At 53.8% G+C, this 25,460-nt stretch overlaps 1 protein-coding gene across 1 annotated transcript in view; it reads left to right on the forward strand.

The window, feature by feature from the left end:
• Positions 1-25,460, forward strand: part of GDAP2 (ganglioside induced differentiation associated protein 2) — an 81,367-nt gene that overhangs the window by 44,105 nt on the left and 11,802 nt on the right. Inside the window, exons 4-12 of the mRNA XM_073551020.1 lie at positions 1,245-1,398; positions 4,393-4,481; positions 5,905-5,981; positions 7,317-7,476; positions 7,756-7,909; positions 10,120-10,196; positions 10,316-10,392; positions 11,280-11,419; positions 13,394-13,448. Of these exons, the coding sequence (XP_073407121.1) occupies positions 1,245-1,398; positions 4,393-4,481; positions 5,905-5,981; positions 7,317-7,476; positions 7,756-7,909; positions 10,120-10,196; positions 10,316-10,392; positions 11,280-11,419; positions 13,394-13,448 (983 nt within the window). The remainder of the gene's footprint in view (positions 1-1,244; positions 1,399-4,392; positions 4,482-5,904; positions 5,982-7,316; positions 7,477-7,755; positions 7,910-10,119; positions 10,197-10,315; positions 10,393-11,279; positions 11,420-13,393; positions 13,449-25,460) is intronic.

The raw sequence follows: 25,460 nt of genomic DNA on the forward strand, positions 1-25,460 counted from the left end.
TCCCACTCTCTTGCCGTCCTCGGCCCCCTCTCTCGCACCTCCCTGATCACCGTCCTCTGTTCCTGCTCTCTTACTGTCCTCGGCCCCCTCTCTCGCACCTCCCTGATCACCGTCCTCTGTTCCCACTCTCTTGTCGTCCTCGGCCCCCTCTCTCGCACCTCCCTGATCACCGTCCTCTGTTCCCACTCTCTTGCCATCCTCGGCCCCCTCTCTCGCACCTCCCTGGTCACCGTCCTCTGTTCCCACTCTCTTGCCGTCCTCGGCCCCCTCTCTCGCACCTCCCTGATCACCGTCCTCTGTTCCCACTCTCTTGCCATCCTCGGCCCCCTCTCTCGCACCTCCCTGATCACCGTCCTCTGTTCCCACTCTCTTGCCGTCCTCGGCCCCCTCTCTCGCACCTCCCTGATCACCGTCCTCTGTTCCCACTCTCTTGCCATCCTCGGCCCCCTCTCTCGCACCTCCCTGATCACCGTCCTCTGTTCCCACTCTCTTGCCGTCCTCGGCCCCCTCTCTCGCACCTCCCTGATCACCGTCCTCTGTTCCCACTCTCTTGCCGTCCTCGACCCCCTCTCTCACACCTCTCTGATCACCGTCCTCTGTTCCCACTCTCTTGCCGTCCTCGACCCCCTCTCTCACACCTCTCTGATCACCGTCCTCTGTTCCCGCTGTCTTATTGTCCTCGTCCCCCTCTCTCGCACCTCCCTGATCACCGTCCTCTGTTCCTGCTGTCTTACTGTCCTCGTCCCCCTCTCTCGCACCTCCCTGATCACCGTCCTCTGTTCCTGCTGTCTTACTGTCCTCGTCCCCCTCTCTCGCACCTCCCTGATCACCGTCCTCTGTTCCTGCTGTCTTACCGTCCTCGGCCCCCTCTCTCGCACCTCCCTGATCATTGTCCTCTGTTCCCGCTGTCTTGCCATCCTTGGCCCCCTCTCACTTGCTGTTTCGACTTCCCCGCCCTGTTTTTTTTTTTCCCGATCACTGTCCTTGGCCCTCTTTCTCACACCTCCCTGATCACTGTCCTCTGCCCTCTATCTCGCACCTCCCTGATCACTGTCCTCTTTTCCTGCTGTCTTGCCATCTTCGGCCCCCTCTCACTCGCTGTCTCGGTGTCCCAGGCCTGCTCTCCTTTTCCCAATCACTGTCCTCGGCTCTCTCTCTCGCACCTCCCTGATCCTTATTACCGCTTGGTCACTTCTCCTCTCAGCAGTCACTCACAGAGCACTTGTCCCCATGTTTCCCGGCAGGCTGCAGGACGGGAGAGGCTAAGCTCACCAAGGGGTTTAACCTGGCCGCCCGCTATATCATCCACACTGTTGGTCCTAAGTACAAGAGCAGGTACCGCACGGCAGCCGAGAGCTCCCTGTACAGCTGCTACCGCAACGTCCTCCAGCTCGCCAGGTAATCACGTCCATGTGTTATTGTGCTAGCGCTTGCTGAGTACTGATTATGGGGGCTTCTGGGAAAGCAGGGCTCATTCTCATCACTATATGCTACCAGTATGGAGCACTGTCCGCTGGAACACTGCTGGAGTATGGGGCGTCTGCTGGGAACACAGTGCAGGGAAGAGCAGGCGGCAGAGAACTTATTGTGCCCTGGGATGCCATCCCCAGCGCTCGCTCCCCTCTCCTCCAGCGGACGCTCCCCTCTCCTCCAGCGGCTGCTACCCTCTCCTCCAGCGGCTGCTACCCTCTCCTCCAGCGCTTGCTCCCCTCTCCTCCAGCGCACGCTCCCCTCTCCTCCAGCGGACGCTCCCCTCTCCTCCAGCGGACGCTTCCCTCTCTTCCAGCGGACGCTCCCCTCTCCTCCAGCGGACGCTCCCCTCTCCTCCAGCGGACGCTCCCCTCTCCTCCAGCGGACGCTCCCCTCTCCTCCAGCGGACGCTCCCCTCTCCTCCAGCGGACGCTCCCCTCTCCTCCAGCGGACGCTCCCCTCTCCTCCAGCGGACGCTCCCCTCTCCTCCAGCGCTTGCTCCCCTCTCCTCCAGCGCTTGCTCCCCTCTCATCCAGCGCTTGCTCCCCTCTCCTCCAGCGCTCGCTCCCCTCTCCTCCAGCGCTCGCTCCCCTCTCCTCCAGCGCTCGCTCCCCTCTCCTCCAGCGCTCGCTCCCCTCTCCTCCAGCGGACGCTCCCCTCTCCAGCGCTCGCTCCCCTCTCCTCCAGCGCTCGCTCCCCTCTCCAGTGCAAATACAGGAGGGGTGTACTCATTTATGCTGAGCATGGTCTATACTACATGACCCCTCCTCAAGATGTACAGTGAGGATAATAAGTATTTGTTCCGCTGCTGATTCTGCAGTTTTCCCCCTTACACAGAATGGAGAGGTCGGTAATTGTTATCGTGTGAAGGGTTAAAACTAAAATCAGAGCTAAAGTTTCATTTTCTCCATTCCCTGAAGGTTTCGTTTCTCCATTTTTGTTGCTTTAAGATAAATTTTTTGTAATTGGGATGAAAAGTTCAGGCTGTCATGACACCAGACTGTTCCTCATCAGGTGCAAGACCCGGGGGTGTACTACTCTGAAGAATATGCCATTATACTACTTTCTATGACGGACACATATGCAGTTTCCGGTTTTCTTGTTATATTATTGGCTTATAAAATGAAATGATGCTATTGGTAGTTGAGAACTTTGCATAATTAGGCAAAATATTATAAAAGAAGTGACTAAAATAAAGGGGCTTAGTGATCTGCCTCGATCCTCCTGTACAGACACCCCCGTCTCCGTGTGGTCATTCCCAGAGTTGCTAGCAACGCCCCGTGGATTAATTTGGAAATCACTGGATCAACCGTGAAGGGTTAATTTAACCCTCTCCCTATCAATCGTAGGTGACTTCACCTGTGAGAGACAGAATCTAAAGGTAATATCCAGGAGATCACATTGTAGGATTGTAAAAATAATTTGCAATTTATAGCATGATATAAGGATTTGATACAATAGAAAAACTGAACTTGATATTTGGTGCAGAAACCTTTGTTTGCAGTTACAGAGGTCGGACGTTTCCTGTGGTTCTTCACCAGGTTTGCCCACACTGCAGCAGGGATTTTGGCCCCCTCCTCCATACAGATCTTCTCCAGATCTTTCAGGTTTCTGGGCTGTCACTGGGGAACATTGAGTTTCAGCTTCTCCAAAGATTTTCTGTTGGGTTCAGGTCTGGAGACTGGCTAGGCCATTCCAGGACCTGGAAATGCTTCTTACGGAGCCACTCCTTAGTTGCCCTGGCTGTGTGTTTCGGGTCATTGTCATGCGGGAAGACCCAGCCACGACCCATCTTTAATGCTCTTACCGAAGGAAGGAGGCTGTTGGCCAAAATCTCGAGATACATGACCCCATCCATCCTCCCTTCAATACGATGCAGTCTTCCTGTCCCCTTTCCAGAAAAGCACCCCCAAAGTATGATGTTTCCCCCACCATCCTTCACAGTTGGGATGGTGTTCTTGTGGTTGTACTCCTCCTTCTTCCTCCAAACATGGCGAGTGGAGTTGCTACTAAAAAGTTCTATTTTGTTCTCATCTGACCACATGACCTTCTCCCATGTCTCCTCTGGATCATCCAGATGGTCATTGGTGAACTTCAGATGGACCCGGACATGTGCTGGTGTGAGCAGGGGGACATTGTGTGTTCTGCAGGATTGTAATCCATGACGGCGTAGTGTGTTACTAATGGTAATGTTTGAGACTGTGGTCCCAGCTCTCTTCAGGTCAGTGACCAGGTCCTCCCGTGTAGTTCTGGTCTGATTCCTGACCTTTCTCAGAATCATCCTTACCTCACAAGGAGAGATCCTGCATGGAGCCGCAGACCGAGGAAGATTGACAATCCTCTTGTGTTTCTTCCATTTTCTAGTGCAGGTCTACAATTTTATCCCTGGTGTCCTTAGACAGCTCTTTGGTTTTGTCCATGGTGGACAGGTTGGAATGTGATTGAGTGTGCAGATCGGTGTCTGACCTCGTTACCTGTATAAAAAAACAGGAGCAATTAATCCAGGTAATGAGTGCGGAGTAGAAGGTCTGTGAGAGGCAGGATTCTTGCTGGTTTCGTCGGTGATCAAATACTTATTTCATGTAATAAAATGCAAATTATGTAACAATCCTACAATGTGATCTCCTGGATTTTATCTTTAGATTATGTCTCACAGGTGACGTGACCTACGATAACAATTACAGATCTCTCCATTCTTAGGTGGGAAAACTGCAAAATCGAAGGCGGAGCAAATACTTATTATCCTCACTGTATGCTTTATGTTCACCCTCCAGAGCTGCACTCACACTTCTGCTATGTAACTTTTGATCTGTCCCTCCTGTGTTGTTTCTTTTGCTCTTTTCTCCCTTGTGATTGTGCTGAGCTCCTGTCCCCAGCAGGGGGCGCTGTAGTCCAGGCCTTCATCCTCCTGTCTCTCTGCAGGGAGCAGGCCGTGTCCTCTGTGGGGTTGGCTGTTATCAGCACTCAGAAGAGATGCTACCCGCTGGAAGACGCCACACACATCGCCTTACGTGAGTCTGCTGCGAAGCGGTGCGCCCTGCCTATGTTGTGGGGCTGCGGAGCCGTGCGCCCTGCCTGTGGTGTGCGGCTGCGGAGCGGTGCGCCCTGCCTGTGGTGTGGGGCTGCGGAGCGATGCGCCCTGCCTGTGGTGTGCGGCTGCGGAGCGGTGCGCCCTGCCTGTGGTGTGGGGCTGCGGAGCGTTGCGCCCTGCCTGTGGTGTGGGGCTGCGGAGCGATGCGCCCTGCCTGTGGTGTGGGCTGCGGAGCGGTGCGCCCTGCCTGTGGTGTGGGGCTGCGAAGCGTTGCGCCCTGCCTGTGGTGTGGGGCTGCGGAGCGTTGCGCCCTGCCTGTGGTGTGGGGATGCGGAGCGTTGCGCCCTGCCTGTGGTGTGGGGCTGCGGAGCGTTGCGCCCTGCCTGTGGTGTGGGGCTGCGGAGCGTTGCGCCCTGCCTGTGGTGTGGGGCTGCGGAGCGTTGCGCCCTGCCTGTGGTGTGGGGCTGCGGAGCGTTGCGCCCTGCCTGTGGTGTGGGGCTGCGGAGCGTTGCGCCCTGCCTGTGGTGTGGGGCTGCGGAGCGTTGCGCCCTGCCTGTGGTGTGGGGCTGCGGAGCGTTGCGCCCTGCCTGTGGTGTGGGGCTGCGGAGCGTTGCGCCCTGCCTGTGGTGTGGGGCTGCGGAGCGTTGCGCCCTGCCTGTGGTGTGGGGCTGCGGAGCGGTGCGCCCTGCCTGTGGTGTGGGGCTGCGGAGCGGTGCGCCCTGCCTGTGGTGTGGGGCTGCGGAGCGGTGCGCCCTGCCTGTGGTGTGGGGCTGCGGAGCGGTGCGCCCTGCCTGTGGTGTGGGGCTGCGGAGCGGTGCGCCCTGCCTGTGGTGTGGGGCTGCGGAGCGGTGCGCCCTGCCTGTGGTGTGGGGCTGCGGAGCGGTGCGCCCTGCCTGTGGTGCGGGGCTGCGGAGCGTTGCGCCCTGCCTGTGGTGCGGGGCTGCGGAGCGGTGCGCCCTGCCTGTGGTGCGGGGCTGCGGAGCGGTGCGCCCTGCCTGTGGTGCGGGGCTGCGGAGCGGTGCGCCCTGCCTGTGGTGTGGGGCTGCGGAGCGGTGTGCCCTGCCTGTGGTGTGGGGCTGCGGAGCGTTGCGCCCTGCCTGTGGTGTGGGGCTGCGGAGCGTTGCGCCCTGCCTGTGGTGTGGGGCTGCGGAACGTTGCGCCCTGCCTGTGGTGTGGGGCTGCGGAGCGGTGCGCCCTGCCTGTGGTGTGGGGCTGCGGAGCGGTGCGCCCTGCCTGTGGTGTGGGGCTGCGGAGCGGTGCGCCCTGCCTGTGGTGTGGGGCTGCGGAGCGGTGCGCCCTGCCTGTGGTGTGGGGCTGCGGAGCGTTGCTCTTGCCTCTTTCCCTCCTGATATCCAGGTTCTGTGTCGTACGTGTCACTGAGCGTCCTGTTCCTTCTCCCTCAGGCACGGTGCGCCGCTTCTTGGAGTCTCACGGTTCCGCGCTGGATAAAGTGGTGTTTGCGGTGACGGAGCAGGAGGAGGTACGAGATCTGCCCTAATCTGCCGCCCCCAATATAATGGCAGCTCCGTCCTCTGTGATCAGTGGTTTGAAATTGACTGATGTACGGAGCGAGCGTCCTGCAAGGTGTGTGAGGAAAATGCTGCAGACGTAGAAGGGTTAATAGTGACTGAACAAAAGAGAAATGTCAATCATCAGATTCTAGTGACCTCCCGTCCCCTCCATCATCACTATCTGGTGACCGCCCGTCCCCTCCATCATCAGTATCTGGTGACCGCCCGTCCCCTTCATCATCACTATCTGGTGACCGCCCGTCCCCTCCATCATCACTATCTGGTGACCGCCCGTCCCCTCCATCATCACTATCTGGTGACCGCCCGTCCCCTCCATCATCAGTATCTGGTGACCGCCCGTCCCCTCCATCATCACTATCTGGTGACCGCCCGTCCCCTCCATCATCAGTATCTGGTGACCGCCCGTCCCCTCCATCATCAGTATCTGGTGACCGCACGTCCCCTCCATCATCACTATCTGGTGACCGCCCGTCGCCTCCATCATCAGTACCTGGTGACCGCCCGTCCCCTCCATCATCAGTATCTGGTGACCGCCCATCACCTCCATCATCAGTATCTGGTGACCGCCCATCACCTCCATCATCAGTATCTGGTGACCGCCCGTCCCCTCCATTATCAGTATCTGGTGACCGCCCGTCACCTCCATCATCAGTATCTGGTGACCGCCCGTCACCTCCATCATCAGTATCTGGTGACCGCCCGTCCCCTCCATAATCAGTATCTGGTGACCGCCCGTCCCCTCCATCATCAGTATCTGGTGACCGCCCGTCCCCTCCATTATCAGTATCTGGTGACCGCCCGTCCCCTCCATTATCAGTATCTGGTGACCTCCCGTCCCCTCCATAATCAGTATCTGGTGACCGCCCATCCCCTCCATTATCAGTATCTGGTGACCACCCGTCCCCTCCATAATCAGTATCTGGTGACCTCCCGTCCCCTCCATAATCAGTATCTGGTGACCGCCCGTCCCCTCCATAATCAGTATCTGGTGACCGCCCGTCCCCTCCATCATCAGTATCTGGTGACTGCCCGTCGCCTCCTCCGTCATCAGGATCTGGTGACCGCCTGTCGCCTCCTCCGTCGTCAGGATCTGGTGACTGCCCGTCGCCTCCGTCGTCAGTATCTGGTGACCGCCTGTCGCCTCCTCCGTCGTCAGTATCTGCCTACCATCGTTGTACATTTTCTAAATTGATCACTTTTTTTAACCCCTCCATGTCTGAGGCTTCGGACTGCCGTGGCCCCCACCTTCTGCTCGGTGTGGACTGACGCCTCCTCTCTTCCAGGCCACGTACCTGCACTTGCTGCCCCTCTACTTCCCGCGATCCCCCCAGGAGGAGCGGAGCTCGCTGCCGCTGTTGCCGCTGGATATTGGGAATGCTGACGGGGAGCCGGTGGTTCCGGAGCGACAGATCAGAATCTGTGAGAAGCCGGGAGCCCATGAAGGTCAGGACCAGTGTGAATGATGAGGGTCCCACACCTTCGAGATTGGGTCTCGGGACCCTCCTCCGTCTTGGTGAAGCATCGGCCTCCTCCGAGTGGAGAGTTGTTACCGGCGGCCACTTCACCAGGTGGGATGAGGGGCTGTCGGACCCTCGCTGTGCGTGGTTCTGTATTTGCTTTTTTGTGTACACAGCCTCCATATTTGCATTTTCGGAGGCCGGAGACCCCCGGATGTGCACATCTGGCACCGGGGGTCCCATCTTCTTTCCCTGTGTGTTGCAGATGAGTCGGAGGAGGATGAGGGTCTGGGCCGCGATCTCTCCCTCATCGGCTCGCACGCTTTCGCTCGCATGGAAGGTGACGTGGACAAGCAGCGACGCCTGGCGCTACAGGGGCAAATGTCGGGGGTCGCCCTACAGAAGCAGCACCAGAGGAAGTGAGTCCGCCTGCTGGGACCGCCGTAGCCACTAGATGGGGCTCCTCAGTCCTGCGCACTGGTTGTGTGGAGCTGTCGGACCCCCTCCTATCTATCACCTCTGTCGCTGCCACTCTGTGGCTGCGGCCTGTCTGTCGCCATCGTGGCTGCCGGTCTGTGGCTGCGGTCTGTCTGTCGCCATCGTGGCTGCCGGTCTGTGGCTGTGGCCTGTCTGTCGCCGCTGGTCTGTGGCTGCGGCCTGTCTGTCGCCGCTGGTCTGTGGCTGCGGCCTGTCTGTCGCCGCTGGTCTGTGGCTGCGGCCTGTCTGTCGCCGCTGGTCTGTGGCTGCGGCCTGTCTGTCGCCGCTGGTCTGTGGCTGCGGCCTGTCTGTCGCCGCTGGTCTGTGGCTGCGGCCTGTCTGTCGCCGCTGGTCTGCGGCCTGTCTGTCGCCGCTGGTCTGTGGCTGCGGCCTGTCTGTCGCCGCTGGTCTGTGGCTGCGGCCTGTCTGTCGCCGCTGGTCTGTGGCTGCGGCCTGTCTGTCGCCGCTGGTCTGTGGCTGCGGCCTGTCTGTCGCCGCTGGTCTGTGGCTGCGGCCTGTCTGTCGCCGCTGGTCTGTGGCTGCGGCCTGTCTGTCGCCGCTGGTCTGTGGCTGCGGCCTGTCTGTCGCCGCTGGTCTGTGGCTGCGGCCTGTCTGTCGCCGCTGGTCTGTGGCTGCGGCCTGTCTGTCGCCGCTGGTCTGTGGCTGCGGCCTGTCTGTCGCCGCTGGTCTGTGGCTGCGGCCTGTCTGTCGCCGCTGGTCTGTGGCTGCGGCCTGTCTGTCACCGCTGGTCTGTGGCTGCGGCCTGTCTGTCGCCGCTGGTCTGCGGCCTGTCTGTCGCCGCTGGTCTGTGGCTGCGGCCTGTCTGTCGCCGCTGGTCTGTGGCTGCGGCCTGTGTGTCGCCGCTGGTCTGTGGCTGCGGCCTCTCTGTCGCCGCTGGTCTGCGGCCTGTCTGTCGCCGCTGGTCTGTGGCTGCGGCCTGTCTGTCGCCGCTGGTCTGTGGCTGCGGCCTGTCTGTCGCCGCTGGTCTGTGGCTGCGGCCTGTCTGTCGCCGCTGGTCTGTGGCTGCGGCCTGTCTGTCGCCGCTGGTCTGTGGCTGCGGCCTGTCTGTCGCCGCTGGTCTGTGGCTGCGGCCTGTCTGTCGCCGCTGGTCTGTGGCTGCGGCCTGTGTGTCGCCGCTGGTCTGTGGCTGCGGCCTCTCTGTCGCCGCTGGTCTGTGGCTGCGGCCTGTGTGTCGCCGCTGGTCTGTGGCTGCGGCCTGTGTGTCGCCGCTGGTCTGTGGCTGCGGCGTGTGTGTCGCCGCCGGTCTGTGGCTGCGGCCTGTGTGTCGCCGCTGGTCTGTGGCTGCGGCCTGTGTGTCGCCGCTGTTCTGTGGCTGCGGCCTATGTGTCGCCGCTGGTCTGTGGCTGCGGCCTGTGTGTCGCCGCCGGTCTCTGGCTGCGGCCTGTCTGTCGCCGCTGGTCTGTGGCTGCGGCCTGTCTGTCGCCGCTGGTCTGTGGCTGTGGCCTGTCTGTCGCCGCTGGTCTGTGGCTGCGGCCTGTCTGTCGCCGCTGGTCTGTGGCTGCGGCCTGTCTGTCGCCGCTGGTCTGTGGCTGCGGCCTGTCTGTCGCCGCTGGTCTGTGGCTGCGGCGTGTGTGTCGCCGCTGGTCTGTGGCTGCGGCCTGTCTGTCGCCGCTGGTCTGTGGCTGCGGCCTGTGTGTCGCCGCCGGTCTCTGGCTGCGGCCTGTGTCGCCGCCGGTCTGTGGCTGCGGCCTGTCTGTCGCCGCCGGTCTGTGGCTGCGGCCTGTCTGTCGCCGCCGGTCTGTGGCTGCGGCCTGTCTGTCGCCGCCGGTCTGTGGCTGCGGCCTGTCTGTCGCCGCCGGTCTGTGGCTGCGGCCTGTCTGTCGCCGCCGGTCTGTGGCTGCGGCCTGTCTGTCGCCGCCGGTCTGTGGCTGCGGCCTGTCTGTCGCCGCCGGTCTGTGGCTGCGGCCTGTCTGTCGCCGCCGGTCTGTGGCTGCGGCCTGTCTGTCGCCGCCGGTCTGTGGCTGCGGCCTGTCTGTCGCCGCCGGTCTGTGGCTGCGGCCTGTCTGTCGCCGCCGGTCTGTGGCTGCGGCCTGTCTGTCGCCGCTGGTCTGTGGCTGCGGCCTGTGTGTCGCCGCTGGTCTGTGGCTGCGGTTTGTCTGTCGCCTTCTCACTTTTCCTATTTTGTCCTCAGTTACAATCGCTGGCTGTCTCGGGCACGAACAGAAGATCTCTCAGACATCGCTGCCCTGAAGGCGCTCTATCAGTCCGGTGGGTGTCTCCCATAGATCTTAGGGGTACTCCCCTGATGTTGTGTGATATAATGGTGGGGGTTACCAGTGAGTGGTCTTCACATATCCTCAGCCGCGCTGACCTCTCCCTCCTTCCAGGTGTGGATACCTGCGGCCGCAGCGTCATCGTCATTGTGGGGAGGAACATTCCAGTCCTGCTAATCGACATGGAGAAGGTAAGTCATGCGAGACCCCCCCCCCCGCTGTGGAAGTGGCGAGTGTCATGCGAGACCCCCCCGCTGTGGAAGTGGCGAGTGTCATGCGAGAGACCCCACCCCGCTGTGGAGGAGGAGAGTGTCATGCGAAACCCCCCCCCCCCTGCTGTGCAGGTGGTGAGTGTCATGCGAGACCCCCCTCCCCCCCCCGCTGTGAAAGTGGCGAGTGTCATGCGAGACCCCCCGCTGTGGAGGTGGCGAGTGTCATGCGAGACCCCCCGTCCCCCGCTGTGAAGGTGGCGAGTGTCATGCGAGACCCCCCCCGTCCCCCCGCTGTGGAGGTGGCGAGTGTCATGTGAGACCCCCCTCCCCCGCTGTGGAGGTGGCCAGTGTCATGTGAGACCCCCCGCTGTGGCGGTGGCGAGTGTCATGTGAGACCCCCCGCTGTGGAGGTGGCGAGTGTCATGTGAGACCCCCCGCTGTGGAGGTGGCGAGTGTCATGTGAGACCCCCCGCTGTGGAGGTGGCGAGTGTCATGTGAGACCCCCCTCCCCCGCTGTGGAGGTGGTGTCATGTGAGACCCCCCGCTGTGGAGGTGGCGAGTGTCATGCGAGACCCCCCGTCCCCCGCTGTGGAGGTGGCGAGTGTCATGCGAGACCCCCCTCCCCCGCTGTGGAGGTGGCGAGTGTCATGCGAGATCCCCCGTCCCCCCCGCTGTGGAGGTGGCGAGTGTCATGTGAGACCCCCCGCTGTGGAGGTGGCGAGTGTCATGTGAGACCCCCCCGCTGTGGAGGTGGCGAGTGTCATGTGAGACCCCCCGCTGTGGAGGTGGCGAGTGTCATGGGAGACCCCCCGCTGTGGAGGTGGCGAGTGTCTAGCCATTGTGTGATCCTCGTGTCTCTCCCCCAGGCCCTGCTGTACTTCATCCATATGATGGATCACGTGGCTGCCAAGGAGTACGTCCTGGTGTATTTCCACACGCTGACCGGGGAGCACAACCACCTGGACTCCGACTTCCTGAAGAACGTGTACGACGTGGCGGACGCCAAGTGAGTGACTGCCGTCAGCCCTGTGTTCCCACCCAGCTCCAGCAGGAGGCGCTGAGCACCCGGAGCATTGATCGCTGCATTACATCGTGATGCTCGGGGCCAATATCCGCCAGTATCCTGCTGGTCGGGGGCCATTGTCCTGGGAACGGGCGTTCTGCCCTTTTTTTTCGGGGGACAGGGGTACACGTAGACGCACTGCATCCCCATGTCTTCCTGTACTGCGCACCTGCTGCAAGTGCCTCAGATGGAATGTCCCTTTAAGTCCGGGGTCAGACTTTCATAGAAATACATACAGCTGAACGCAGCGATCCGAGTGCCGGCGGCAGTGCCGGGTAGTGACGTGCGAGACCCCGGCCTAAGTTTCATTCTGGGATGGATTCTGTCTTTTGTGATTTCTGGATGTCTCGTCTTCAGTGACGAAAAGTTGTAAATCTATTAAAAAGTTGCACATTTTTTCTAAAAATGCGCCAAATTGAAAAATCCTCCAGAAACATCACTTACTCCGGAGGGTGCGGTGATGGGACCCTCGGTCAAAGACGGCTGTGCACTCCGCACCAGCTGAGATCCCTTGTGGCCGCGGTGGTGGTGCCATGATGGGACTCTCAGGTCAGAGACAGTCATGCACTCCGCACCAGCTGAGATCCCTTGGTGCCATGATGGGACTCTCAGGTCAGAGACAGTCATGCACTCCGCACCAGCTGAGATCCCTTGGTGCCATGATGGGACTCTCAGGTCAGAGACAGTCATGCACTCCGCACCAGCTGAGATCCCTTGGTCCCATGATGGGACTCTCAGGTCAGAGACAGTCATGCACTCCGCACCAGCTGAGATCCCTTGGTCCCATGATGGGACTCTCAGGTCAGAGACGGTCGTCCACTCTGCTCTAGCAGAGACCCCTTGGGGCCGTGGTGTGGTGCCATGATGGGCCCTCAGGTCAGAGATGATCGTGCAGTCTGTCCTATGATGTCCTTCTCCCTATATGTTCAGTAAACGGTTATGAAGACGACACTGGCCCTTTAACCCCTTAATGACCGCTGATGCGCCCTGAGGTTTAAGGTTATAGCACCCCCAAGTGTCGGAATTTCTCTGGGGTCTCGGATGCCGGGGATAGCCAAGACCCCAGAGAACATGATTCGGATTGGTTTTTACCGAAACCAGTGTAGCGATCGCCGTTATTAACGGTATAACGGCGACCGCAAAAAAAGTCTGATTTTCCATTTAATTTCCCCTCTGATGTGAGTGATCACACATCAGAGGAGAGATAAATAGGGTCCCCGATCACCCCCTACCCCGGTACCTCCGTTGTCCCTACAGGCCCCGCTGAAGTCCCTCCGGCTTCTTCCGGGAGAAAATGGTGGGTGCGTGCGCAGTGCGCCCACCGAGATCTACCGGCCGGCACCCAGCAACAATAGGGAGATTTTTCCTATTGGTTCATTTTGGTCACTGTGATTGGCCATATCATAGTGATCAAAATAAAAAAATAGTAAATCAACCCTCAACCCCCCTTTATCACCCCCATAGGTAGGGAAAAATAAAACAAAGAAAATGTATTTATTTCCATTTTCCCATTCTGGTTAGAGTTGGGCTAAAGTTATGGTTGGGATTAGGGTTAGGGGTGTGTTGGGGTTAGGGTTGGAGTTGGAATTGGGGGGTTTCCATTATTTAGACACATCTGGGGTCTCCAAACGCGACATGGCGCCACCATTGATTCCAGCGAATTTTGCATTCAAAAAGTCAATCTGTGCTCCCTCACGTCTGAGCCCTGCCATGCGCTCAAACAGTGGTTTACCCCCACATATGGGGTATCGGCATACTCAGAACAAATTGCACAACAACTTTTGGGGTCCAAATCCTCCTGTCACCCTGGTGAAAATAAAAAAAAAAATTGCAGGCTAAAAAACCCAGGGGTTAAGATTGTTGGGGGGTTTCTCCTTTTCTGATGATCTGAATTTCTGCTCTTTTCATTTCTCACAGATATAAGAAGAACTTGAAGGCTCTTTATTTCGTGCATCCAACGTTTCGCTCTAAGGTGAGTGTCCTCCCCCAGCTGTAAAGTGAGGGGATCCGGGGTGCAGGCAGTGAGGTTCAGCAGAGTCTACGGGTTTCTGAGTGATCAGATAACGATCAGTGGATCCGGTGAACTCGGCTAATCAGCAGGACTAGGTGGCATTTACTGGAGCACTGTGGGCCCTTCAGTGCAGAACCTGACATGGGGCCCCAAAGGGGATGAAAGTGCCGGTGTCCACCGTGGAACAAAGCCTTTCATTAGCACTTTCCAGATCCGATAAATCTCACAATCTGGTTCAAACTTGTTCAAAAACATAAAATATAAACTTTTAATATGGTGACGATTATCGTGCCTCCGTCTTACTGGCCACTTCTGCTACCATCCGTGTCCCTAAGGAGAAACAGCTGTGAGGGCTGAGACACTGGAGCAGAGAGGGCGTGTAGTGGGATTCGGCCTCTGAGGTTGGTGTGGACTCGTGATTGATCCTGAGCTACTGAAGAATTAATAACCGCTTCATCGACACCTGCTGCCGACTTGTGTAATACTGTACGTTCCTTTAAGCCATGCCCCACATCTTGTATCGGTCTCAATCAGGTGGTAATAGGGTTGTGAGGGAGATGAGACCAGATCCATTGTATGGAAAGAATAAGAAATAATAGGGTTGTGAGGGAGCTAAGAGAAGGTTCATTGTATGCAAAGAATAGGAAGCTATAGGGTTGTGAGGGAGCTAAGGCATGATCAGTTGTATGAATGAAGAAGAATGTTTAGCAATGTGAAGATTCGTTATGTGAAAGGAATAGTAGGTTAGAGTTATTGGGGAGCCAAGACAAGTTTTTCTGTATTAAAGTGGTAACCGGTGTGAGTGAGATAACATGGGAGTCAGATCTATTGTAGAAACAAAACCAGTTATGAAGCTGAGATTTATTGCATGAAGGGAAGATTAGGTAATTGTAATGTTGGGGGCCTTATATAAGGTCTAAATCTGCGCCTCCTTGGAGTCCACACACAATTTTCTTGTCACATTTTAATGTCAGTGACCAATAAGAACAGTTATATAACTTTGCCCAGTTACTAATTGCTGCTTTGGCGTACACGTACTAGGCAGTTTTTGGAGAAACCCATGGCACAATGTCAGATTTCCAGCCTGACTTGACTATAGCGGCTCGTATCTGCTACTGCCATTATGTAATACCTTGTACAAGCCTGCGAGGATCCGCACAAGGATGACAGACGGCTGTTGATGACCCTTATGATTGCAACGTAAACAGATCCTGCTCCGGGTCAGCGGACTGGCTGAGGAGCTTTCAGTGATGATGTTGAGGCCATGATATTGTAACTGCTCGAAGAAGAGGACAACTGACACTGTAGCCATATTTATGGGGAATTGGTCTTCACTTCCTCAACATCAGTTAGGGAAAGCTCAGTTTTAGCCTTTCGTTGAGCTCACAACAGTAGTAGGAAGCCAACAGGGTGTTATTGAGCTTAGAGAAGATCCATTGTATGTAAGGAATAAGGAAGTAATCGGAGAGTGAGGGAGCTTAGACAAGAATCGTATGTAAGGAATAGGAAGTAATAGGAGAGTGAGGGAGCTTAGACAAGAATCTTATGTAAGGCATAGGAAGTAATAGGAGAGTGAGGGAGCTTAGACAATAATCTTATGTAAGGCATAGGAAGTAATAGGAGAGTGAGGGAACTTAGACAAGAGCCATTGTATGTAAAGAATAGGAAGCAATAGGTGAGTGCGGGAGCTTAGACAAGAATTGTATGTAAGGGATAGGAAGTAATAGAGTGAGGGAGCTTATACAAGAATCAATTGTATGTAAGGAATAAGGAAGTAATAGGAGAGTGAGGGAGCTTAGGCAAGAATCTTATGTAAGGAATAGGAAGTAATAAGAGAGTGAGGGAGCTTAGACAATAATCGAATGTAAGGGATAGGAAGTAATAGTGTGAGGGAGCTTAGGCAAGATCCATTGAATGTAAGGGAAAGGAAGTAATAGAGTGAGGGAGCTTAGGCAAGAATCTTATGTAAGGTTTAGGAAGTAACAGGAGAGTGAGGGAGCGTAGACAAGAATTGAATGTAAGGGATAGAAAGTAATAGAGTGAGGGAGCTTAGACAAGATCCATTGTATGTAAGTCATAGGAAGTAATAAGAGAGTGAGGGAGCTTAGGCAAGATCCATTGAATGTAAGGGAAAGGAATTAATAGAGTGAGGGAGCTTAGGCAAGAATCGTATGTAAGGAGTAGGAAGTAACAGGAGAGTGAGGGAGCTTAGACAAGAATTGCATGTAAGGGATAGAAAGTAATAGAGTGAGGGAGCTTAGACAAGATCCATTGTATGTAAGGGATAGGAAGTAATAAGTGAGTGAGGGAGCTTAGGCAAGATCCATTGAATGTAAGGGATAGGAAGTAATAAGAGAGTGAGGGAGCTTAGACAAGAATAGTATGAAAGAACTCAAAAACAACAAAACAAGCGGAATAGCAAATATGTAAAGACTCTTAGGCTGTGTGCCCACGTAGCGTTCTTTAAGCGTTTCTGCAGCGGAAACACTTAAGAAAAGCATCCAATGTAATATAATGGAAGACGCAAATGTTGTGCTAATGGTGCGTTTTTTTTCCGCTGCGGAAAAGCTAAGCGGCAAAAAACGCAGCATTTTCATTAAATTTTGCGGAAATGCACACGTTTTCACATATATACAATTATATTACAAAAACGCATAGGAAATCGCATGCTAAAACGCTTAACAAATGCGTCAAAAACGCTTACAAAAGCGCTTCATAAAACGCATGGATCTGTCCTGGGAGCAGTGGGGACTGCAGGGATCTGTACTGGGAGCAGTGGGGACCGCAGGGATCTGTGCCGGGAGCAGTGGGGACTGCAGGGATCTGTGCCGGAAGCAGTGGGGACCGCAGGGATCTGTGCCGGGAGCTATGGGGACCGCAGGGATCTGTGCCAGGAGCAGTGGGGACTGCAGGGATCTGTGCCGGAAGCAGTGGGGACCGCAGGGATCTGTGCCGGGAGCAGTGGGGACTGCAGGGATCTATGCCGGGAGCAGTGGGGACCGCAGGGATCTGTGCCGGGAGCAGTGGGGACCGCAGGGATCTGTGCCGGGAGCTATGGGGACTTCAGGGATCTGTACTGGGAGCAGTGGGGACCGCAGGGATCTGTGTCGGGAGCAGTGGGGACCGCAGGGATCTGTGCCGGGAGCTATGGGGACTGCAGGGATCTGTACTGGGAGCAGTGGGGACCGCAGTGATCTGTGCCAGGAGCAGTGGGGACTGTAGGGAGCTGTGCCGGAAGCAGTGGGGACCGCAGGGATCTGTGCCGGGAGCAGTGGGGACTGCAGGGATCTGTGCCGGAAGCAGTGGGGACCGCAGGGATCTGTGCCGGGAGCAGTGGGGACCGCAGGGATCTATGCCGGGAGCAGTGGGGACCGCAGGGATCTGTGCCGGGAGCAGTGTGAACCGCAGGGATCTGTGCCGGGAGCAGTGGGGACCGCAGGGATCTGTGCCGGGAGCAGTGGGGACCGCAGGGATCTGTGCCGGGAGCAGTGGGGACCGCAGGGATCTGTGCCGGGAGCAGTGGGGACCGCAGGGATCTGTGCCGGGAGCAGTGGGGACCGCAGGGATCTGTGCCGGGAGCAGTGGGGACCGCAGGGATCTGTGCCGGGAGCAGTGGGGACCGCAGGGATCTGTGCCGGGAGCAGTGGGGACCGCAGGGATCTGTGCCGGGAGCAGTGGGGACCGCAGGGATCTGTGCCGGGAGCAGTGGGGACCGCAGGGATCTGTGCCGGGAGCAGTGGGGACCGCAGGGATCTGTGCCGGGAGCAGTGGGGACCGCAGGGATCTGTGCCGGGAGCAGTGGGGACCGCAGGGATCTGTGCCGGGAGCAGTGGGGACCGCAGGGATCTGTGCCGGGAGCAGTGGGGACTGCAGGGATCTCTGCCGGGAGCAGTGGGGACCGCAGGGATCTCTGCCGGGAGCAGTGGGGACCGCAGGGATCTGTGCCGGGAGCAGTGGGGACTGCAGGGATCTTTTCAGGGAGCAGTGGGGACCGCAGGGATCTCTGCCGGGAGCAGTGGGGACCACAGGGATCTGTGCCGGGAGCAGTGGGGACCGCAGGGATCTTTTCAGGGAGCAGTGGGGACCGCAGGGATCTGTGCCGGGAGCAGTCGGGACCGCAGGGATCTGTACTGGGAGCAGTGGGGACCGCAGGGATCTGTGCCGGGAGCAGTGGGGACTGCAGGGATCTGTGCCGGGAGCAGTGGGGACCGCAGGGATCTTTTCAGGGAGCAGTGGGGACCGCAGGGATCTGTGTCAGGAGCAGCGGGGACTGCAGGGATCTGTGCACGGAGCAATGGGGACCGCAGGGATCTGTGCTGGGAGCAGTGGGGACCGCAGGGATCTTTTCAAGGAGCAGTGGGGACCGTAGGGATCTGTGCCGGGAGCTATGGGGACCGTAGGGATCTGTGCCGGGAGCTATGGGGACCGCAGGGATCTGTGCTGGGAGCAGTGGGGACCGCAGGGATCTGTGCCGGGAGCAATGGGGACCGCAGGGATCTGTGCCGGGAGCAATGGGGACCGCAGGGATCTGTGTCAGGAGCAGCGGGGACTGCAGAGATCTGTGCAGGGAGCAGTGAGGACCGCAGGGATCTGTGCCGGGACCAATTCTTTTTAACCTCTTTATTAATGACCTTGTGGATGGGATTGAGAGTGAAGTGTCCGTCTGATTCTTATTCCGATTCTTATTCTTTGCTGATGACACCAAATGATGTAGGATATAAAATCTGCCCCCTACATTACAATATTACAGAACGATCTGGACAAGAGGTCTGATGGGCAAACGCTTGTCAGATGAGATGAATGTAGATAAATGTAGAGTAATCACCGAGGACGGAGGAATCCTATAGCTGCATATACATTAGATGGGAGAATACTCGGGACCACAGGACAGGAGCAGGACGGGGGATTATGGGCACAGGTAAGCTGAGCAGCAGCACTCAATGTCAGGCAGCCGCGGCAAAAGCAAGCCAAAATGTTAAGGATGTATAACAAGAGAGAAAATCCTGCAATCCCAATGTATTGTTACCCCTTTATAAACCACTGGTGAGGCTTTATCTAGGCCTCTCCTATATTACACGGGATGGAGGCCTCTCTTATATTACACGGGATGGAGGCCTCTCCTATATTACACGGGATGGAGGCCTCTCCTATATTACACGGGATGGAGGCCTCTTATATTACACGGGATGGAGGCCTCTCCTATATTACACGGGATGGAGGCCTCTCTTATATTACATGGGATAGAGGCCTCTCTTATATTACACAGGATGGAGGCCTCTCTTATATTACATGGGATGGAGGCCTCTCCTAGGTTGCACGGAATGGAGGCCTCTCCTAGGTTGCACGGGATGGAGGCCTCTCCTAGGTTGCACGGAATGGAGGCCTCTCCTAGGTTGCACGGGATGGAGGCCTCTCCTAGGTTGCACGGGATGGAGGCCTCTCCTATATTACACGGGATGGAGGCCTCTGCTATATTACACAGGATGGAGGCCTCTGCTATATTACACGGGATGGAGGCCCCTCCTAGGTTGCACGGGATGGAGGCCTCTCCTAGGTTGCACGGGATGAAGGCCTCCTAGGTTGCACGGGATGGAGGCCTCTCCTAGGTTGCACGGGATGGAGACCTCTCCTAGGTTGCACGGGATGGAGGCCTCTCCTAGGTTGCACGGGATGGAGGCCTCTCCTAGGTTGCACGGGATGGTGGCCTCTCCTAGGTTGCACGGGATGGAGGCCTCTCCTAGGTTACATGGGATGGAGGCCTCATATGATGAAAGGTTGAACTTGTTTGGCTTAGAAAGAACATGTCTCAGAGGAGATCTCATTTACATGTATAATATATGTGTGGTCAGTGCAGAGGACGGCACAGGACTTATTCCTTCCATAGACCATACTGAGGACCAGGGGGTATCATTACGGGTGGAAGAAAGGCGATTCCAGCAGCTAAATAGGAAAGGGTTCTTTACAGTTAGAGCAGGTGTGTGTCAGGCTAATAGATTGGGTCCAGGGGACTGCCTGACAACTAGGGGGACAAGCACACTGGGCGGTAGAATATTATACAGCTTCTTACCCTGCAGGGAGAAGCTGAGGCACCAAGTGGAGATAGGAAAGCCAGGCCCAGGACCTGCGGGGAGGGCAGAGCGATAGGGAAGCGCTCAGTGCCCGCAGGACCTGCGGTCACGTGATCGCACGTCCGAGGTAGAGGCGGGGCTACCGCAGCTCAGACAGCGCTGCTGTAAATAGAAACACAGGAGCGGCGCAGATAACTCTGGCAGACAGAAGTGTAATACACGGGGGAACGGCAAGGTGCGGGGGGAATACCCAGCAGAGGAGTCAGACGGAGCCAAGGGTCAAACACGGAACGGGCAGCGCAGTACAGGAGGGGTATACAGGAGGGAGGTCAGACGTAGCCAAGGGTCATACACAGCACGGGCAAAAGAAGTACCAAATCAGCAATACCAGAGACGTAAACCGTAACCAAACAGGATCAAATACCAAGCAGACAGACAATGGTTGGCGTGCAGCATGAACAGGACAGGGTCGAGCACACTCAGGAGTATAAGCAACGGCTCTCCCCTGGTGCTATAAGAACCAGGGCTGTGGAGTCGGTAAGCCACAGTTGCGACTCCGACTCCGACTCCTGGATTTTATCAGGCTCCGACTCCGGCTCTGACTCCGGCTCCGACTCCGACTCCTTCATAAATGGCCAATTCATAACAACAAATTTACTGTTGTAAAATATTAAACATCGTGCTTATTCAGTTTCTTACCATCATATAAGTAATCAGACCACTTAGAGCAAAAACTACATTTATTAGAATACAATTAGAATATAGCAAATAACTTTTATAAACTTTTCTAAACTGTAAGTAAATATGCAATAAACACTTTTATGCAGTTAATAAGAAGAAATCTATAAATTTGTCCTCAATAAAAGTATTGCCTCTGTCAGATCCTCCTTCATGGATGCCCTCAAATCTGATCTAATTATTTTGAGAGCAGAGAACAACCTCTCTACACTAACTTGTGTTGGTGGCAAAGCAGTAACCACTCGGGCAACATCTCTGACAATGTCAGGATACAGAGGAATCGCTTGTTGCACTGTTATTTTTGATGAACGGTCAAATTTCTCAATTTCTTTTAGTGCACATGAAAAATTCTGCTGAAATGTACTGGCTGTGTTCCTTGATGGGGATGACTCTTCTATGCGGGAACGCTTTGCACGGTCCTCGTGATCCAAATATTTTTCGAAATTAAATTCTTCATCAGTTGATGATGAGGGTGAAGATGTGGCAGGACGACCAAATTCTTCTTGTTCCTCCTGACTATTTCAAACAGAGCTTCTTTTCCTTTAATTAGCTGTTGATCATCTAGAAGAATCCGATGCATTGGGTCTACATAAACAGCTGCCAAAAGAATGTTATTTTGTAATAGTAGCTCCTCTCTCCGTTTCATTGATGTAGCAATGCCACTTGCAATTAACCCTCCTCTTTGGGACAGGCGAAACATCAGGTTCTTCCACTCCTTTAAGAAAATACCTGGAGTTAAGTCCTCTGCTTGTAATTTTTTAGTCACTGTAAATGGGTGCTCTAGCAATTTTTCCAGCTCAGTCACCTGATTCCACTGACTTTCATTTAGCGTCAGATGAGGGTTAGCCATGTCTACAAGAAAGGTTTTCAGTTCAACCATGCGCTGAATCATTAAGTAAGTACTGCCCCATCGTGTGGCTTGATCAATAATTGCCCCTTTTCCAGCACGTCTCTTCAAAATTGAGTCAACTTTAGGGGTTCTGGCAACAGTAGCCAATTTTCTCACCTTGCCAATCAGTGCAGCAGCATGTCCTTCTTGCAGACTGTCTCTTATAGCCAGCTGTAGCGTATGCACAACACAGCGCATGTGATGAATGAAAGAACATATTGACACAGTTTCAACAAGATCATCTAAACTATCATGTTGCTGTTCATCTGAAGCAACTTCAGTTTGCTCCTCAGTTACAATACTGTGTTCCTCTATTTCAAACATTTGTGTGTCTGTGGACCCAGAATGTTCTTCTAGCTGGTGGTCACCATCATTACTCTCATTCATTAGCTTAATAGTACTTATCATATTTGAAGCATTGTCAGTTACGACAGAAAGAACTTGCTCTTTTTTAAGTTCATAGTCTTGCAGAACCTTTTCCACCAAGACCTGGAGAAACTCACTGGTGTGATGAGCTTTGGTGTCTTTTACTGCCAATGTCTTGGTAACTACCGTATTTCATTTTTGTCACAAACAAATCGGACATTGATGGCAAAATAGTTCACTCTGTGACGTGTGCAGGCATCCATTTTAAGAAACAGAAAGCGTCCCTTGAGAGTTTTTTTAAGTTCTTCCTTTTGTTTAAAAGCTTCTTCGATTTACTAATTTTCTAATACTCTCTCTCCAGAGAAACACCAAGCTTGCGGGCCATTTCCCCATTCAGACACATAAAAGCTGGTCGTGAAAATAATGAAATAGGCACACTATCCTTTACAACAAGCTCTATGATCTGTTTTTTAAATGTATCTACTGTCATTGTCACAGTAACTTTGTCACTGACAAAATATCTTGCAACTGATGGCTGCAAAGTTCTCTGCTCCTTTGTTTGGCTGGAAGAGCTGGGCACTGGTTCATTCGTTTGGATGCAGTCTTTCTCATCCACTGCTTTCAGTACTTCTGGATGAAAGCGCTGTAAATGTCTCTTTACATTAGAAGCTCTGGTAGGAGCATTTTTATCTTTGCCTGAATATGCACTCATCTTGGCTTCACAGCATTTGTTTTCGTCTGGATCATTTGTCATACACTGACAGACATAATGTTTTCTATCTTGAGTGATGGTGAAATGTTCAAATACAGCTGATTTAATGTGATGCTTCTTTGACATTCTCAGGTTTTTAATTCTGCATTCACAATCCAAATGACAATTGGTTTTCCTAAAAACAATTGTACAAAATTATTGCCAGGTCGTACAACTGATATAGTGGTCAGTAATACTGTTATTATTCCTCATGTACTCACAGTTAACTGATGCAAAGTTTGTTGAAAGGATAATACTTCTTACAGTCTTCCTCTTCTGAGTAGCAGGCAGCTGTGAGATGCTTGGAAGACGCACACCTAGTATGATCTAGTCTAGAGGAGGAGCTTTACTACTAAGAATTTGCAACACATTTTCACTTTCAGTTTCATACATTGTAAGTAGGGGGGTTGGGGCAGCATGAGGTTAACCAAGTATAAGATTAGATAAGGGCAGTGGAGAACAGTGACACACAAGAAGTAAGAAATGTCTCTATCTCCAGCAGAACTGCTTATCACTGTTGTTCATAGTTTGATAGAACATATATATTTGAGTAACATTTATAAAATTCATATGAAAGTTCAATTATGAAATATTAATACATTTTTTTAAAAGCTGGAGTCGGTACATTTCTACCGACTCCGACTCCAACCAAAACTAACTCCGACTCCGACTCCACAGCCCTGATAAGAACCCCCCCCAGATCCACACAGAGGCTCTCCCTATTAACTCCACCACCACCTACCCTGAACCCTTCCTAAACCATGACAGTGTGCCCCTTCACACCTCTGTGCCGCGGTGGACACGTCACTTCCATCCCCTTTGGCGAGGAGTTGAATACACATTGACCCCTGTGTCAGGTTCTGCATTGAAGGGGCCACAGTGCTCCAGTAAATGCCTCCTAGTCCTGCTAATTAGCCGATTTCACTGGATCCACTGATCATTATCTGATCTCTCAGACTGTGGCATGCCGACCACAGGAGGTAGTTATGGCCGACACTATAACCACTGTTATACAAGGGCCGGATGAACCGTCGGTACAGAACATTGCAGGTTGTACATTATTTAGTGACTATTGGTGGAGAAGGCAGAACTTGGTGGACCGGGGGCTTTATTCAACCAGTGTAACTGTGTAAGAGTGAGATACTGCCACACCTAAAGTTAATCTTGTCTCATCTTTTTGTTTCCTGACATCACCTACTGGGGTGACTGGTCGAGAATCCCCTAAGTGTATTAGATGTTTGACAAGCCCCACCGAAATTCAGAGTACAACATTAAGTAAAGATAAGGAATCTGGGAGAAGATTCAGAGGAAAAAAAGACGAAGATGCAGAAAAAATGCAGTGTTTTAGAAGTGTAAGGTTAGATTCATATGTCAAGGAACTATGACCAGATCCTGTGCTTTAGAAGAACAGGTGGTGTCGGGGCAGTTAGGGAACTTAGATGGCATTATTTAAGAGGAAAAGAAACTAATAGAAAAGCCCAGATGGAAACAAAAAGTCTAGTTTAGAAACACATTTAAATTAGTATGATATGAAGGTAAAGAAACGATTACAAGATACAGTGCTTTAGAAGAACAGGGAAGTAAGGGAGCTTAGATTAGATTATTTAAGAGAAAAAGAAGCTACTTGGGTGAAATCCAGAAAGAAAAACGATAGTAATAGTATTTTATAAGAACAGAAGATTCGATGACTATAATGTGAAGGAACTTTTACAAGCTCAAGTGCATTAGAAGAACAAGGTAATGGGAGTGAGGGAGCTTAGATGAGGTTCTTTAATGGCAGCGGTAGATATTAGATGATTGAGCCCAGATCATTCATTGTTCTGTGACTCAATTCCAGTCATTTTCAGGACCGTGAAATCATTCTCAACCATATGTCGTCTACTGTGCTGGCGCAGAATACGTTGCAGTCACCAGATCCTGTTTTCTGCAAGCTCTCTTGGGAACTGACTCCTGCAGTGTGATCCGAGGCAGGCGGGTGGGTCCGGGGCAGGCGGGTGGTGTCTTTGATGTTCTTCACATTAGTGAAGTGAGTCGGACAAGCACCTCTGATGGCTCGACTCTGCAGAGCGTGTTGTGCTGCTCCAATTCTGGAAGAACAAATAGGAAACCAAGCAAAGGACAAGTGGAGGGCAAATTATCAGAACAGAGAGGTTTTCTTTTTAATATTTGCAATCACTTATCATTATATGCAGATGTTATCAGGACAATCTATAAAGAACAATGGGGTGACACACAGGCCCAGAAGCCAATCACTAAAGCTGCACGACTTTGGGATTACCTCACCTTAGCAATCCTCGGCATATTTCTGGATTTTTTTTATTTTTACTGTTTCTAACCTTGAGCTGCTCATGGTTCTCTTTTGCAGTGAGCATTATTCCTCATATAGCATATTTGTGGATGTGCACACGTCTGATAAATGTGTCGCTTGCTCGGCCTTTATCACCGACACCTTCTTTTTTTCTTTTAACGGTCTTCGGTTCAATCTTGAGCCATGGTGACCTGGCAATGAATGAGCGATAGACACAATATGGTGTAGGTTATACTAGAAACAAAGATATAGCTTCCGGGGATGTGAGGGAGTTTAGACAGAATACACCCATGAATGGGGAGCTAATACTTTGGTGTTAATTGCTTACAATGGATCTTTCCTGAGCTCCCTCTCACCCTATTACTTCCTGTTCTTTGTACACAATAAATATTGTTTAGCTCCCTCATAACCCCATTACTTGCATACAATGGATTCTGTCTCCGCTCCCTCATAACCCCATTACTTGCATACAATAGATTCTGTCTCTGCTCCCTCATAACCTCATTACTTGCATACAATAGATTCTGTCTCAGCTCCCTCATAACCCCATTACTTGCATACAATGGATTCTGTCTCGGCTCCCTCATAACCCCATTACTTGCATACAATAGATTCTGTCTCTGCTCCCTCATAACCCCATTACTTGCATACAATAGATTCTGTCTCCGCTCCCTCATAACCCCATTACTTGCATACAATAGATTCTGTCTCCGCTCCCTCATAACCCCATTACTTGTATACAATAGATTCTGTCTCCGCTCCCTCATAACCCCATTACTTGCATACAATAGATTCTGTCTCCGCTCCCTCATAACCCCATTACTTGCATACAATAGATTCTGTCTCCGCTCCC

This window comes from Dendrobates tinctorius, unplaced genomic scaffold (genome assembly GCF_039654945.1).
Source record: "Dendrobates tinctorius isolate UK_male_01 unplaced genomic scaffold, ASM3965494v1 ptg000172l, whole genome shotgun sequence".
Taxonomy (NCBI): domain Eukaryota; kingdom Metazoa; phylum Chordata; class Amphibia; order Anura; family Dendrobatidae; genus Dendrobates; species Dendrobates tinctorius.